Source organism: Pieris napi, chromosome 12, assembly GCF_905475465.1.
Source record: "Pieris napi chromosome 12, ilPieNapi1.2, whole genome shotgun sequence".
Lineage (NCBI taxonomy): Eukaryota > Metazoa > Arthropoda > Insecta > Lepidoptera > Pieridae > Pieris > Pieris napi.
The window spans coordinates 10,095,740-10,113,089 of NC_062245.1; the positions used below are offsets into that span (position 1 = coordinate 10,095,740).

The 17,350-nt window shown below is 39.6% G+C and overlaps 2 protein-coding genes across 4 annotated transcripts in view; one reads left to right on the plus strand and one right to left on the minus strand.

The window, feature by feature from the left end:
• Window positions 1-293: 293 nt before the first annotated feature.
• The window catches only part of LOC125054522 (integrin alpha-D-like), a 30,679-nt gene continuing 13,622 nt past the window's right edge, over window positions 294-17,350 (minus strand). The window contains exons 16-26 of one of the 2 annotated variants that reach the window (XM_047656479.1): window positions 16,412-16,526; window positions 15,490-15,564; window positions 8,417-8,589; window positions 7,183-7,261; window positions 6,167-6,250; window positions 4,871-4,997; window positions 3,960-4,044; window positions 2,728-2,851; window positions 1,975-2,031; window positions 1,400-1,477; window positions 294-919 (exon numbers count right to left, since the gene is read on the minus strand). In XM_047656479.1, the coding sequence (XP_047512435.1) occupies window positions 914-919; window positions 1,400-1,477; window positions 1,975-2,031; window positions 2,728-2,851; window positions 3,960-4,044; window positions 4,871-4,997; window positions 6,167-6,250; window positions 7,183-7,261; window positions 8,417-8,589; window positions 15,490-15,564; window positions 16,412-16,526 (1,003 nt within the window). In that variant the 3' untranslated portion in view covers window positions 294-913. Of the gene's footprint in view, window positions 924-1,399; window positions 1,478-1,974; window positions 2,032-2,727; window positions 2,852-3,959; window positions 4,045-4,870; window positions 4,998-6,166; window positions 6,251-7,182; window positions 7,262-8,416; window positions 8,590-15,489; window positions 15,565-16,411; window positions 16,527-17,350 lie in introns of both variants that reach the window. The other variant, XM_047656477.1, reaches the window with a different exon arrangement.
• On the plus strand, window positions 10,258-12,200 carry LOC125054523. Of its 2 annotated transcripts, none has more exons than XM_047656480.1 (2): window positions 10,258-11,932; window positions 12,007-12,200. In XM_047656480.1, exon 1 carries the CDS (start codon window positions 10,345-10,347, stop codon window positions 11,764-11,766), a length of 1,422 nt encoding a protein of 473 aa, XP_047512436.1. In that variant the 5' UTR covers window positions 10,258-10,344; the 3' UTR covers window positions 11,767-11,932; window positions 12,007-12,200. The 2 variants fall into 2 exon arrangements, with proteins under 2 accessions (XP_047512436.1, XP_047512437.1); XM_047656481.1 differs by having other exon boundaries at window positions 12,018-12,200.

Sequence of the window (17,350 nt, forward strand, 5' to 3'; positions counted from 1 at the left end):
TTTAAAAATTTTGAATTTTGTAAAGAGGCCTAATTTAAATAAATGACTCTGACTTTGATGAATTTATTAAAAAATTTGGGCCATCTTTTAGAGATGCGACATTCCATCCAATATTCTCGTATCATTAATATTCATAAACAACAAATAAAGGAATTATTAATTATAGTATGCGATTAAATAATTTGTCGTAAATTTAATATTACTGTGTAGGTTAAGAATATTGTAAATAGTGTAAATTTGTGTGTCAGTGTATAAAATAATTTAATTTGTAGTAATAAAACAACCATTAAACATTTGGTTTACAATTCGATTTAATGTAAAAATATCTTATTCTACTGTTATTGTTACTTAAAATTACGCCCAGATGAACACAAAACTACACTATACGAAACAAAACAATTTTTTATAATAATTATTTATTTAATAAAAAAAAATATTAGCATCTGATAGAAACATAAATTGCGATATAAATCTTAATTGCGATTTCTTTTTGGCAAACGCGGAGGAGTGTCACCTGACAAGTGAGTGACACTCACAACGCTTGTGGGTTGCTGGCCTTTTAAGAATTGGTACGCTCTTTTCTTTAAAAAACTTAAACGGAATTGGTTCTGAAATATTTGTAGTTCCACATAGTGGTGGATGGCGAAAAGTGCCTTAAAAACGCTTAGTTGAACGACGGACATCAAGGTGATAGGGATTAGGAATTTCATATTTTGCCTCACGCCTTACGTAATACAATTTGTTTATATGACTACATACAATTAAATTTTTGTGTTATTCTAGAGGTGAGTAATTTAAAAAATAATCTAATTAATCTTTTTTTCTTTTTCAATAAGAGCCACTTCATCCCGTGATTCCGTTTCTGAACTTTGCAAATTCTGCATCACGAGGTCCTCCGAACAATCGATGATTTCTAGCTCTGTCTAATAATTGTATAATTAATTTCTTAATAAATAATTAGTAATTTAAAAGTAAAGACCACATATAAGAGATAAAACATTTAGTTGAGTTAAATTTTTCAGGGAACAATTTTTTTTTGCTGAATTATTAAATACCCCTTTTTTAGATAGCGTATAACCCATAGCTTCTGAGTATGATGAAATAATTATTGTTTCGATATAGTTGGTTCAGAAGTTGTACTAAACACAAAAATCTCTTTAAATTGGCCCCAAATTTTTTTGCCTTCAGATATTTTTTATATCAAAACAATCGAGTGATAACATAATATTGCTCTATAATCTACTAATATTATATACATAACCAATCAAAACTTAAATAAAAAGATTAAAATTAAACTTAAATTTTATTCGTTTATATCTGTCAAAACAGTTTTATTTCAATAAAAAAACAAAAGACAGTATTAAGAGTCAACTAATTTTTATCTTAGTGATATACTCACACAATCCTCATTATCTGACGGAATTGCTGACTCACGTTTTTGATCAGATATTCCAGGTTCTGAGGGAGCAGGTCTTCTCTGTAACATAAACATTTTTGAGACAATGTGCAGTGCTGGCTAAAACGTACTTTTACTCCTAAGATCATGTGTTCAAATCCTGGATGTGCGTCATGGATTTTTTATCCTAAGCCACCATTTAAAGGTTGTTGGTATAAAGGCAAAATTTTTTTCTTTTGATGTATGTCAGACACAGATGGTTGATCACTTACTTGTCTAGAAAATAATCTAAGAAATACATGTATATCTTACGCATCTAAGCAAATAGCGCCACTAGTTTATAATATAGACACCCTCAGATTCACCTTCACCAGATTTTAAATTCCTTTGGGGCGTATTATGTATAAACATTTTGTCATTTCGTATCTCTTAAGTTACTAGTGCATAACTGGGTGGAAAGCATGGTCAACTTAGACGCACATCAAAAGTCATAGCGTATCTAAATACTAAGTGAATATTACTTCTATTTAAAACTTTTTAGTAAATTTCGGAGTTAAAAGGAATGTGACATGACTCACAATTGAAGTCCTCAATCGCTCTAGTTTCTTCTTTTCCTCCCTCTTGAAGAAACCCATCTGTAATCGGTACAACATATTGTCATTGTGATACTTATTAATAATTTTTTTTTTATAATATTATTGACTCATTTTTTTTTGTTTATACGTTTCTTTTTGTTTTGTGAGGTATACTATTTTCTTGTATGTACGTATAGAGCAGTTTGCTCACTCTCATCCCTGGAACGGTCATCGTGAGGAAACCGGCTCGCCATAGACGGCGGCCATAATCGACGGCGCGTGTCAGGCACAGGAGACTGACCTCCTACTTGCCTATTATATTGACAAATGATCAAGAAACAGATACAGAAATCTGAGGCACAGACCTAAAAAATGTTACAGCCCAACTGATTTAATTTTTTATGTATAAAGTAAAGCAAAACAGATAACTCTGATTACATCTAATACCTATATAAAATTCTCGTGTCGCGGTGTTTGTGCTTAAACTCCTCAGAAACGGCTCGACCGATTCTCATGAAATTTTGTGTGCATATTGGGTATGTCTGAGAAACGGACAACATCTATTTTTCATACCCGTAAATATTAAGGGTAGTCCACCCCTAATTTTTTTTAATTTTTATGATACAGCATTAAAAAATACATACAACCCCTAATTTTCACCCCTCTACGATCAACCCCTATTTTTTATTATAGATGATATACATGCCAAAACGGTGTTTGCCGGATCAGCTAGTAAGGATATAATTTTGTACTGACCCTGTATAATCCAAAAATCAGCAGTGCTAAAATGATTGCCGCAGCGACACACGCGACGATTATTATTAAAGTTTGATTCTGGGCAAATGTTTTATCTTTACGGTAAGATAGTGTCGTTGTCAATCTGAAAGAAGACATAGATCAGTTAAAAATTATCCTTTTTAATTGTTTATAAAACAATTACAGAGGAATGTAAACATGTTTTTTTACGTTTTTTATTAGGCTATTCCCCAAAATCACCCAAATTCACGAAAGGCCACCAGAAACGTCGTGGCAAGAAAGTAAAACAAAAGAAGCTAGACGAAACGGTGCGTTCGGTTGTGATTGGGCAAACGGGCTTTACGTCATGACGTTCACGCGTTCAACGAAATGGTGTTAACCAATTGCGATCAAACGAATCACATAATCGTTTAGTCGTTTTACATTCTCAGAGATTTGGTGCATTTATTATTGTATAAAACAATGTAATCTGTAATCTGGTCACTACATTTCAAAATGCATATACCATTAAAACTGTTCAAAAACCTTTTCTTAGAAAGCTTTGCAATCCTATACTTGCGTGGTCTATTGCAAACGTACAAGGCTTGCTTAGGCTATTTCGAGTTTGATACTCTAAAACTCCGACGTGACTTCATTGATCTAGTTTATTTGTATAAAATATTTAACTTTCATACTCATACTGACCTCGCTAAATATTCCTTTCTTTGTAATCCTGGATATATATTTAAAAGTGTTATATACGTACCTACGGCTCGCTTATCTGCTACTTTTAATGGTCCAGTGAATAGGCTATCTCGCTCTTACAACTTAATTTACATTTTTATATTTACATTTAACATTAATTAAAATATTGATATATTCCACAACAAACTACTTACCGTAGTTTTGTGTAATACGCTCTTAATGAGATTTATGTTTCTATTTAATTTTAGATTTTTCGGTTTGCTTATTTTGTTTTCTTTACAAGATTGATATTTTCATGTTTTAATAAATGTGTAAAATTTGTGACGTCATATTTTCTTGTATCTTTAAGCTTCGATGTTGTTTAAGACATAAATAAATAAATAATAAGTTAGAGTTTACTAATTGTACGTGTGTGTGTAAGGCTGTAAATTTTAAAATATGACATATGTTATAGAGTTTTCCACAATTTTCGGAAAATATCTAAAAGTACATTTCCAAAATATACTGTATTATGAAAAAAATTAGTAGGTACGATTTTATTTACTCACATCTTCTCTTTAGGTTCCAATCGATTGCTTACTGTCAGTATCAGCGTTGTCATTGTTTTCAGTTTGTCAATGCTCAACTGTTTCACTGAAATCGTGTAATTAAAGTGAAAAAGTCCTTTGACACCAAGACTAAATTTCTTATTCATACTTATTTCATAGCAATGGCCAAATATAAGCTTTTTTTTTTTAAGACAATTCACACCAATTGACCTAGTCCCATGCTAAGCTGGGGAAGCTTGTGTTATGGGTACTAGGCAACGGATATACATACATATTATAGATAGATAGATAGATAGACATATAAATACATATTTAAACACCCAAGACCTAAGCACGACACGAAATGCTCATCACATCGATGTTCGTCTCAGCCGGGGATCGAACCCGGGACCCATGGATTCGCAGTCAGGGGTACTAACCACTAGACCAATGAGTCGTCGCTTTAAATATCTAAATCACTTCAACATCGGTGACAGGACAGTGACCGGTCAAACATATATCTGGGTTTCATCCACATTGATCTTAGCGTGAGGCCTATAGCCATTGTCAATAAAAAGACATCAAGAACAATTTTAACAAATATTTCCTTACATTAGCGCGTACATAATTTATTATAATTGCCTTGCTCGGATACATGTTGTATCCCGGTTGAGGCCGAAAAAAATACGTACTAATTATAAAATGATTTCTATGTGCAGATCTTGGAGGACAAGCTGTCCAGACTTTGAGTCTGGACAGCTTTAACCGTTTTTAAATACTCTTTAGATAAAAATCATTTCACTCCGATTTGTTTTTCACATGTTGGAAGAAGATAACGAATAATATAAAGTTTTAAGAAAAATCCTATCAACTGTGTATCCTGACACAATAACTAGATCCGCCCATGGGCTAACAAATATTGGGGTAAGTACCTGTTTCAGTTTTTAATAACTGAGTCGTCGTCCCTATCCGTACGTCTGTGTTCGGTTTTATATCTAAATTGCAGTGATATGTGAAGTTCTGCGATAGAGAACATTCCTGGAAGTCTGATGAAAACACCTGTTATCACAATTATTTCGGTTTTAATAATTTTCATCGACTAGCTGCAAACGACAAACACTTAACCGCCAACACAATAACTTCCATACCTCGCCTGTGTGGCCTTGAATGGTTTAGGATAAAGCCACTCAGCTGTATGATCTTTACTCGAATCTGGTCGGTTCGAAAACATTAAGAGCGCGCATAAGGCTAGCCCGCACTAGTGACTAGTGAAACGAACGTACGCCCGAAGTTGAAAGTGAGATAAATTCTAAATGTTTTATATTTAAATCGTATCTCGTTAAATATACAATATTTAATAAAATCTATTAACAGCTCTTGGCCAAACTAATGTGTTTTTTTAATTAGAGTCAACCATTTCAGTGGTTGAACCAATCCACCATTTCAATGGTTGACTCTAATTAAAAAAATAAAGTGCGGGATCAATACATATTTATTGTTTTTAAATCAAATACTTAGATTAAATCAAACCTATGATGTGTGATTTTGTTTAGTGCCCGCTCTTAAGTAGCATGAAATGCTACGAGACATGAAAGAGCTAGAAATACCTAAAAACGGTTAGTTATGAAATGTCACATTTTTTATTATGACGAAATGCTCTCGACATCTAATGATAACATTTCCCCGCAAAATGAAGTTGCAAGTAAAGGCTGAATTCAGATTATGATAACATTATATGTGGCTTAGTTAGGAATAATGTAACTAAATTGAAATCATATAGGTACATAATGAGAATATCCATAGCGCAAAATCACCTGCATCATGAGCACACTCCACATACACATATCCTCACTTTTACATCATCACATAACACAGCCAAATTGGTGTTAGTTAAATGTATTGATTAATTTTTATTAGTTTTTCCCTTTTGTAAACGTTTTTGTAGGTAAATATAACGTTTTCCGTCTTTGGCTATATTTTTGGTGTAATTGTTGGTATATACAGTGTAAACTCTTTATAACGCCATTTGTTAAAACGACAACCTCTCTATAACGTAAAAATATGAGTGTATTTTATTTGGTTTAACCCAATACCCATACATTCTTTCTTCCCTCTCTATAACGAATAAAAGTGCTCGATCCCTTGAAATTCGTTATAAAGAGTTTACACTGTATATATATTTTTTTGTTAGCTGTAGAAATACGAAATAATTAAATAAATATACCTACCTTAAAATTTTCTATGAAGCTGTGGCCGCTAGCTACAAGTTCGGCCTTTACGCCTTTCCATAGCACTGATCTCTCATTAGTAACCTATAAATGTTCATAACATTTCTAACATAAAAGATTCAGAGTCGAGACAAATGAGGTTATATGGAGTGTACCCATTTTACCCAGTAATTATCAACTTTGTTTGGCTTGGGTATGGTAGGATACAACAAGTTAGAGGTAAGGAGGGACTTTACTATCACATTATATTTTTAAAGGTCCTTAGAGATTTATAATGCGGAAATATTGGAGAGATTGGGGCTGCGTGTGCCAAATAACCACACTCGGCGTGGTAAGCGGTCGCATAATCTGGCAGTGCCTCGGGCGCGTACGAACTTACTCAGAGAAACACCATTTACGCGTGTTTTGCGCACCCTAAACACTATTGCTTGTGAGACGGATATATTTAGTTCCACACTGGCTGAACTCACAAGAATTGCATTATTAATAATTAGTTATAAAAAGGTTAGGTTTTAAGTTTTTACTTGTTTTGTTTATATTATGTTTAGTTACTGTAAAAATAGAAAATAAGGAAAATAAATAAATGACAAGTGACGTGACAAAGACTTAGCGCTAAGTGTGACTCCTGTCAAAAATGACAAATATATGTTAACGTAAAATTGTAAACACCGTTAGATTGTAATCTATCTCGCGAGATTATAAACTGTCGAAAGATTGTGAACCTCAGCGTACTGCTTACAATTTAACGTATTATTATTCGGTAGATTGTACTTCACTAACTTAGTTATCATTCAAACTTCTTTGGTCAATTACAGATTAATTTTACTTCCCAACAATTTCATATAACTACCGAATAATAATACGTTAATTTGTAAGCAGTTCGTTGAGGTTCACAATCTTTCGACAGTTTACAATCTCGCAAGATAGATTACAATCTAACGGTTTTTACAATTTTACGGTGACATATACACGGATGTCATATTTAGCGTCAAATCTCAACTCTAAGTTGTTCTTACCGTAAACAATGCGTGGATATTAATCGTCGTGTTCTCATTGTTCAGCTTACTCTCTGTTATAATTTCATCGCGAGTCGATCTAGAAGGAATAGATTATTAAATTAAAAATCTCCAGTTACCGACTCGCACATGACATCACTGTAAATGCATGATTTTGTCCCATTCGGTGTCGAGACCCTTGGTCCGTGGGGTCCTAGCGCTTTAAGGCTTTTTAAAGAAATTTCAAAAAGGTTAGTCGACATCACAGGAGACCGAAGATCTGGCAGCTACCTCGGACAAAGAATTAGTCTAGCAATTCAAAGGGGGAACGCTGCCAGTATCTTCGGAACCTTGCCTAAAGGGACTCCTTTTAATGATATATTTTAGTTTATGTTAAGTTTCGTTATTTATTTCAATGTATATTATTTTATTATTATTAGTTTATGTTTATAAGTTTAATTTTATTAATATTGTTGCTAATTACATGTTGATGTGTTATTAACGCATGATCATATTCTTTGTCAACATGTATCTCGCCTTACAGGCTTTTATACATGTTATGATATTTTTAACGATGTACGGTATTGGAATGTGTTTTGTTTTCTAAAATGCACCCAAATCGTAAATGCTGCCAGCGTAAAAGGTACATTGCCATAAGGGTCAAACTTTTAAAATTTGATTTATTATTATTTTTATTTATTTATAATTAATTTTATTACTATGTAGGTTAAGAAAATTGTAAATACTATATATTTGATTGTTATGTTTAGGTTTCATTTAAATATTTGCTGTAAAGGTCTACTGACTTGAAACTGTCTACCAAAGGCGTATTGTTGCGTCTGTTTTATAATAAAAATTGTTCATAGTACAATTCTGTTTTCTACATAAACAATTCTTAACCATATACTTTCTGACTCGTAATTCACGTATTTTTAATTCTTTTGTTTTGCATTTTGAATTGTAATTCATGAACATAAACAGCATTTAAGCAACATTTTTTTTTATTTTAGATTAATTTTGGCTAGTATTTTTTTTAGTTTTTCTTTCCTTACCAGGGTTGCCTGGAAGAGTGCGCTTATAAGTCACAAGGCCGCCTGTTGTATCCCTAATAATGTATGTATCTTGTTGTTATTTGTAATTATAAAATAAAAATACGCCAGGTAATGTTAAAAATCTTTGCTAAGAGCGACGTAATTAAACGTTAATATACTTTATAAAATCATTAAGGTATTTTTGTATGGTTGCATTTACTTACCCACTTACAACAATATCGTTCGGATTCAATATATAAGGTATAACTTTTGTTTCCGTCTCATATTCGGATTTAACCCTTGACATTGGTGAGTCGTTGTATAAAATGACCTCCACAACCAGCTTCTCGTCCGTACTCGTCGGTCTTTTCATATTCAGTCGTATTTTGATGGGTATCTGGTGAAATCGTGACCACTTTTACCATATAAACAATAATATAAGACGAAATATTATATTAGCCCATCAATTACCGTTAAGCAGAATGAAGTATTTGTTTCAAAAGGGTGTATCCTCGAACAGTCGAACCACGCACGGCACATAGGCCCCAGTTTTTTTATAGAATAGGGGGCCAACCTTTTGTTAAGTGATACCGCCCATGGACACTCTCAATGGAAGAGGACTCGCGAATGCGTTGCCGGCCTTTTAAGAATAGGCACGCTCGATTTGAACGACCCTACGTTGAATTGGTTCAGAAATACTTTAGTGGGCAGCTGGTTCCATATAGTGGTGGTGCGTGGCAAAATATATGGACGTTGAGGTGATACGGGTGGAATTTCGTAATCTGATGATGTGAAAAAAGTGTCTGATGACGTCATTGCAGTAATTGTACCTGTTTATACTGGTAACTCAGAGAGTACATATAAAGTTAGTAAATCTAAATTTAAAACTAAATGTATGCGGCTTTTTACACACATTAGTTTCCAGGATTTAATAGAAAAAGGCAAAGGCTGGGTTGACGTAGGCTTAAAACCATTATTGTTATCATCATTATTATTATTAGGGAAATTTTAATTTTATATTTTTAATTTCCTGGACTACATATTTTACATGGATTGAAGTTAAATTTGTGTTATAATTAATTCCATTAATAGTAACCACAGTAACAAAGTACCTTTTGCTGATCGCACTCTAATCAATAAAAGTTCTCAACGTCCCGTTGCACAACAATTACTTACGATAGTTAACTTATGAGAGGGGGGGGTTTGGGTCTATGCTTCTACGGTTCCCAGTACGACATGCTTGCATGGTAGCATAGGTGCAAACCCACCCTACCACATCCTTCTGATGGGTAGGGAGGCGTGGCTTTTGGGGGTAGCGCAAGTCGCTATGATCCCCTCAAAGCAAGTTTGGTGGACTAGCCTTCTCGAGGTTGCCGACCCTGTTCTTGGTCTAATACCCTATGTATTAGACGTAACTAAAACCGCCAAGCGAACTATTGCAGGGATGGAGAGGTCATGTCCTTGCGAGTTCATCGTCCAAACAGGAAGGACGGTGGACAGTAAATGACCTCCCGCGTGTTTGTGCCGTGCGCGGGGACCCGTACGGGAGGATGAAGGAATCCTGGGGGTTGAGTGGAGTAGTGCGCCGGAACAGTTGTGCGCTGCACACAACACACCTCTTTGGTCTGGATTTCTCCTCACACGGGAGGCCGGGGTTTAGCTAACCACGGTCAACCGGCTGTGGCATCCCATAAGCGGGCTGCCGAGCGAGAGTCGGGATGTGGGGGGGGGGCCGTCGGCGCGGTACGGGACTCGGGGTGAGTTGCGTCATAGTCTCGTGGCGTGAACAGCTCCGTACTTCCTTGCTGCGTGCAGATGCGTCTGCCTCCCTACGTGCCGGCTCTATACCGGAGGAGTAGCTCTGACGTCGCTTGCTGAGCAAGGGACGTCCCCGACGTGAGGGCTCCGTGGCGGGTGGAGAGCTCCAAAGGTGAATTCAAACCATATCACCTCATGGATAAAGAGGCAAAAAAACTTAACAGAACAAACACTAACACCAACAAACCCAGGGTTGCGTCTTTGGACGTGTCGCGGTGCAAGTCACCAGTGGCGCGATACTCTGATGCCCCTGTCACACACATGGACCCCAAAGGAGAGGGCAGCGGCTGGGGTTGCACCAATCCGGGCTGCACTCCGGCCCGTACCCAATCCGATGGAATCCCTTATACAACCGCACAAGGATGTGACCACTGCTGCGGCCAGGTTGGCTGCGTCGGTCGAGCCAAAGATGGCAACCCCGGACGATGATACAGCACTGTCTGCGTCTGAAGGGGGGGCTTCCGCGGCAAGAGCGATGCGGCAGACCGAGGCTGCGACGGTGGGCACGTCCAGTGCAATAACCACGACCATGGATATGTCGGCCCTGAAGACCGCAATTCAGGAGCCGACTTTCAAAATGGTCGTAAGCAACTCCAAAAGGCGACGGCACAGGAGAGCCATAAGGGCGCCGGAACAGCAGAAGCTGGTCACCGGCGCTCCGAGGCCTCCTGTGAAACCTGGAACTGCCCCCGCTGTAACCACAGTTGAGAGAGGCGGGAAAAGGACACCGAAGCCTAAAAGATCCACTGCTGCGCCCGTGCCTAGCTGCTCTGGGTGCGGCAAGGGATTTAAGAGTTCCAAAACCAACCAAGCCACGAAGGGCCAGAAGCGCGACCGGCCAGAGGAAACCGTAACACCGACTGGGGAAAGTAAAAGGGTCAAACCCAACAAACCTCAGACGGTGGCAGGGACCTCGGCCAGTTACGCGGAAGCGGCAGCGTCATACAAAACTAACGAGCTTTGTGTTGCCGTGATGACTGAGCCCTTCGTGGATATGACACAAGAACAGGCGGATAACATCCGCCTACAAATCGAGGGTAAAATTCAAGACGAGCTCCTGGCGGATCTTGATGCTACCCTAACTACCGAGCCCAACGACATCAGGTTCCGGGGTAAGGCCCATTTCTCGGATGGTGTCCTCAAAACTTGGTGCGAGGACACTTACACTCTGGGTTGGCTGACCGGGACTTGTGATGTCATCACAAATCCAGTACCTGACACCAGGCTGGTGGTTCGGCCTCAATCGGCGATTCCGAATAGGATTCCGTGTCTGCTACATGTACCAGACTACAGTGGCAACACGGAAACACTGAGGAAACTGATCACGAGGCAAAACCGCCACCTCAACATCAGATCATGGACCCTGACACACGAACGAAGAACTCAGGACCCGACAGGCGTGTCCCTCTTCTTTCGTGTGCCAGAGTTTGAGATCCCTAAAATCAAAGAGCGTAATCGGCGTTTATACTACCTGATGGGGAACATCTATATCCGCATCCTGGATAGAGATGAACCCTCGCAGGTGGCCAACGCCCCACCAACAACTACCAGCACATCGGGGGTGGCGTCGTCGGGGTCGGGGCCGTCCACGTCTCTGACGGGGGCGGCTTCGGTCACCGGGACACACGCCCCTATGGAGGTAGCTACACATCCACCGTCACCGGTGCAACTAACTTCGGATGATGAGTTGTTTCAGGAGACCGGGGGGAGTGAATTCAGCGACAGCTGTCTGCGCTCCTCCCCATCGCCGAACTGACCTCATCCAGGCTAACCTCCAGCACAGTCAGACAGCGTCGGCTTCCCTACGCAGACTGCTGGAGACCAATCCGAAGACCATCGCCGCGATCCAAGAGCCGTGGATCAGGAATGGCAAGATATGTGGCCTGGGCAGCACCGGTGGTAAACTTTTACTGGATACCTCCGTAAGTAACCCTAGAACTTGCATAATCTTGCCTAAACATGTACCAGCATTTCTAATAAACGAACTCTGTTCAAGGAACCTTACAGCTATTAGGTTACACAGAAACAATCAACCAGACGTCGTCCTGGCGTCCGCCTACTTACCAGGTGACGAGGACGTGCCCACTCCAGAACTCGGCCTTCTGGCTGACTACTGTGAGAGGGAGAAACTGGAGCTAATCATCGCGGCGGACTCCAATGCGCACCACACGTTATGGGGTAACGCTAGTACCAACACTCGAGGTGAGGACATGCTTAATTTTATACTTAGCAATAACCTTATCTTGGCAAACAATGGCTCAAAACCAACTTTTATCAACGCGCGTTCGCAAACTATTATTGATTTAACAATGGTAACTGCTGGTCTGTCAGATCACATACAGGACTGGCACGTATCCAACGAGTTATCATGCTCTGATCATAGGTGGATCCGCTTTGCAATCAAAGGGGAGCTACCTAAACCTCAACCTAGACGTATACCACGGAGAACCGATTTGGTAAAATTTCATAGACTTATCAGCTCCGAGGTAGACAAACTATCGATACCAACCACCATAAACATACAAGACATAGACAAACATGTAAACAACCTAACGTCCCTACTCCTGACAAGCTATGAACGGTCGTGTCCCCTTACCATACCAAGATGGGGAGGGAGACATAACTGGTGGTGCCCCGAACTGGAGAGACACCGACGGAAGGTCAGGAAGCTGTTCAATAGAGCAGTGAACACACGGTTACCCACCGACTGGGACAAGTACACGGTCGCGAGAAGGCGATTCAAAAAACTTTTACGTACTCGGAAGCTGGAGTGTTGGAGACACTTCTGCACCAGTATTGAAACCAACAACCAGGCAACCAGGGTGAAATCATGCCTCTCCAGAGAGCCCAATCACTCGATCGGTTGTCTTAAAAAACCTGACAATTCATTTACAAAAACTGATTCAGAAACATGTGAACTACTACTGGCAACACACTTTCCGGGTTGCACAATTGCCAACGAACAGGCTTGGCAACCATACTCAGAGAGAGCCACCGACAGCTCAGACTGGCAAGTAGCTCACAAAATAATCACTAATGAAAAAGTAACGTGGGCAATCAACTCCTTCCTTCCATTCAAAGCGGCTGGTTTGGACGGCATCTTCCCAGGCCTACTAAGATGGAGTGGGAACTTAATAGTAGACTATCTTGTCTCTGTCTTCCGAGCCTGTATAGCCCACCGATACATACCCTTGAAATGGAGAGAAGTAAAAATCATATTCATCCCAAAACCAGGTAAAGAGGACTATACCCAAGCGAAGTCCTTCAGGCCTATTAGCCTTACTTCATTTTTCTTAAAAACGATGGAGAGGCTAGGAGACCTGGAGATACGCAGCCGGTTATCGCTATCCAAATTCCTACACCCTAATCAACATGCCTACAGTTCGGGCAAATCAACGGACTCATCACTCCACAGCGTCGTGTCTCGCATTGGCAACTCCCTGAAGTTAAAGCAGTCAACCCTTGGTGCATTCATTGACATCGAAGGTGCTTTTGACAAAACAAACTTCACGAGTATAACCAGAGCACTAAGGTCATGTGGAGTACCATCAACCCTTATAGAATGGGTAAACAACATGCTAAAACAACGAGCTATACAGTTCACGGTAAACTCCACAACACGAGGCATTGTCAGCAGAGGATGTCCGCAGGGAGGTGTTCTATCGCCGCTACTGTGGAACCTTGTGGTTAATGAACTAATCACAAAACTCAACGCTGACAATCTCTTCACTGTGGGATATGCTGATGACATAGCAATCTTGATATCTGGGAACTTTGAAAGCACCTTATGTGACCTCATGAGACGAGCTTTCAAAGTGATTGAGAGATGGTGCAATGAGCACGAGTTATCTGTCAACCCATCAAAAACAGAACTAATACTTTTTACCAACCGAAGAGTTCTTGGACCGTACAAACTTCCGAAACTCTTCAACACTGAACTCATTCTCAAGAATGAAATCAAGTACCTAGGTGTGATTTTGGACAGTAAACTGCTCTGGAACAAACATCTAGAACACAAACTAAACAAAGCAACGATCGCCTTTTATCAATGCAAAAAGATGCTAGGCGTGAAATGGGGCCTATCGCCTAAGATAACATTATGGATATACACTGCCATAATTAGGCCAATGCTTGCCTATGGAGCCCTTGTTTGGTGGCCCAGAACAGAACTTCAAACGGCAATTACCAAACTCGGACGCTTCCAGAGGCTTGCTTTGTCCGCTGCTAGCGGTTGCATGAAAACAACACCAACCGCAGCAATGGAGATGGCCCTGCAGATCTTACCCCTGGACCTACACATACAGCAGGAGGCAGCCCTGGCTGCTATCAGGCTTATGGTACTAGATCTATGGGGAAAAAATCACTACAGTACACACACAGCGATTCTCAACAGGGCAACAGAGTATCAACCTCTTATTGCTGCGCCCTGTGATAGAATCACTAACCAATTAATATTTAACAGGAAATATCATATACAACTGAGAGAAGAGGAACATGACCGGTCGACCGTGAATGAGCTACGTATATATACAGATGGATCCAAAACAGGGTCTGGCTCAGGCGCTGGCATATTCTCTCTTGATCTCAACATCAACATACACCTACCCTTGGGCACACAGAGCACGATCTTTCAATGTGAATGTGTCGCCTTAACCGAAGCAGCCAGAGCCGTGCAGCGGCTAGGGATTAATGACTTTTGCATTAAATTCGTATCCGACAGTGCATCCGTGCTGATGGCGCTCGGAAACAAAAAAACCAACAGCAAACTAATACTGGAGTGTCATGAAGCACTGGAGGCTATAACCCGAACCAATAGGGTTACCTTACAGTGGATAAAGGGACACAGTGGATCTCTCGGCAATGATGCTGCGGACGAGCTTGCGAGAAGAGGCTCCGGAATGATGCCTGCTGGCCCGTATCCGCTCCTTCCTTTGTCCTTCTCGCTGGTGCGAACCTGGATCCGCCAGAGATCCGCTGAACTCCAGCAACAACGATGGTCGCATGGTGCGGCCTGCAGACAGTCCAAAGTGGCTCTGCCAGCAGTAAACCCGCAACTGACAAAGCGACTACTTAACTTAAATAGAACCAACCTCAAAATAATGATAGGGACAATAACGGGTCATTGCCTCCTAAATAAACATCTTTTTATCCTAGGCGCGACAGACAGCCCCCTGTGCAGAGGCTGTTTCAGCGCAGAAGAAACAGTCACCCACGTAGTCCTGGAATGCGAGGCTGTGGCTAATCAACGTGAAAAAATCCTCGGAACGGTGAGGTCGCTCCGGGAAGCCTGTGAAGTGCCCAGGAGACTTCTGTGCTTCTGGAAGGAGCTAGGCTGGCTAAATTAGCCAGGACTCGTACGCACAACGGACCAACCACGAGTCTAATTGCGGAAAAAGGAGTCCTTCTACCCTAACCCTAACCCCCTAGTTAACTTATGGAAATTTGAAGCCAGTTCTACTATATATAAGAAGTGTCTCACCCTTTCATGTCTCTCGATCTTTAAGTTACATCTGTACCACAAATCCTCTGGTTGATCACATTCGAGTAAGGCGACCTGCAATTTTTTGTATGGGATAAATATAAGTATGATATCTAACTTAATGTATAATGAATTATTAATAATCTACTAAAGTAAATGGGACTCAGTCAGCGATTGTAACCGTTTCTCTGATTAGTCTTATTTTTTGTCCTTAATATCAGCAAAATGACCTTTAGTGCACGGAAGTTTTTGAACACATGACCTCACAGATTAGTCAAATCGACAACGATGTCATATAATACAGACTTGGAGTTTAATTTCGAAGACTATTTTTGAATGATATGATGTGTATTTGTGTGAATTAATAACGATAATTAACACATACAAAACTTAACGTTTGTTGACGAGTTTAAAAGCATGGTACGTCGTAGGGACTGCTCCGACGCCATCTTGCCAAACTTTTGGCGGGTTCTTGAAAATGGTTCATAAATGTATAGTCACTTATAAATAATCTAAAATGGCTGTAAAGCCTTGTGAAATAGGCTTTTGTGTACATCTACTTATGACTGTTTTGTCAGACTCTCAGGCATCAAATTATATTAATTAATTAGAACCACGAAACACACAATTAATACTGTTACAAATATATTAGTATTCAGTTTTTAACAAATTTTCTTGATATCACACATTATCTTTTATCATTCATAATATGCCCCAATGAATTATTTTCTAATTTATTAATTGTGGACAGATAAATATATTTAAAAACCCTTAAATAATGAGACGAGTTAATGAATGAGACAGGCAAGCTTTTATAACCTACTTCATCTAAATAGAACTTTCTCCCTCAGTTTTATGTTCAACTGTAACCATGAAAAAATTACCTGTTATTTTTATTAAATCCTACTTTAGTTTTACTTACAGGTGCTCCTGTGACTTTGATATATGCGCAGGAAACATCCGAGCTATTTCCGTCATTTCGCACGTTCACCGTCATCGTCTCCTCTACAGAGGATCCCAATGTGTATGTATCGTTCCTTAAATTATTTAAACAGTGTTTAACTAGTGTACATTAGGAAAAAAATACAATTTATTCCTTTAGCTGGGGAGCCCAAGAGGGGATTTCGGGATTTACTACAGCGTGGCAGATTAATGGTTAAGTATCTCTACCAAATATGAGCTTTATATATATGTCCATCCGTCAACAATAAAGGATCAGATTAGTAAAAAAAATCAATCATCAGACTTTCTCGAGCGCGTCAGATTAACGTAGGGTGAGTTAATTACATGCTAAAGGTGCGTACGGATAGCGCGTTCCTGTGTTACGCGTAGTTAAAACTGTTAGTCAAAACTGTTTTTCTAGGCATAACAATAGATAGTAAACTCCAATGGGGCCCACACATAGAGACTCTTTCGAATAGGCTGAGCTCTGCAGCATATGCAGTAAAGATAATCCGACAGATTACTGATGAGGACACGGCTAAAATTGTGTATCATAGCTACTTTCATAGCGTTATGTCGTACGGCATTTTACTGTGGGGTGCTGCTGCAGAGGTTCAATCCATATTTGTGCTGCAGAAGCGGGCTGTTCGGGGTATTTGTTGTGTTTCTCCGAGGGAGTCGGTACGGAATAGGTTTAAGGAATTAAATATTATGACACTATCTGGTCAATATATTCTTGAAGCCTTGTTGTATGTCCAAAAAAATATAAACGATTTTAAAACAAATGGTGACTTTCACCAGTATAATACGCGAAATAGAACTAATTTGAGTGTACGACCAACCAGGCTCCAAAAGATAAACCACTCCTTATATGGAAATTGTATTCGTTTTTACAACAAACTCCCAAGCGAAATTAGAG

What these genes read in the sequence shown, in the direction of transcription:
- LOC125054523 (XM_047656480.1), top strand. Translation starts at nt 10,345, where the DNA reads ATGGAATCCCTTATACAACCGCACAAGGATGTGACCACTGCTGCGGCC.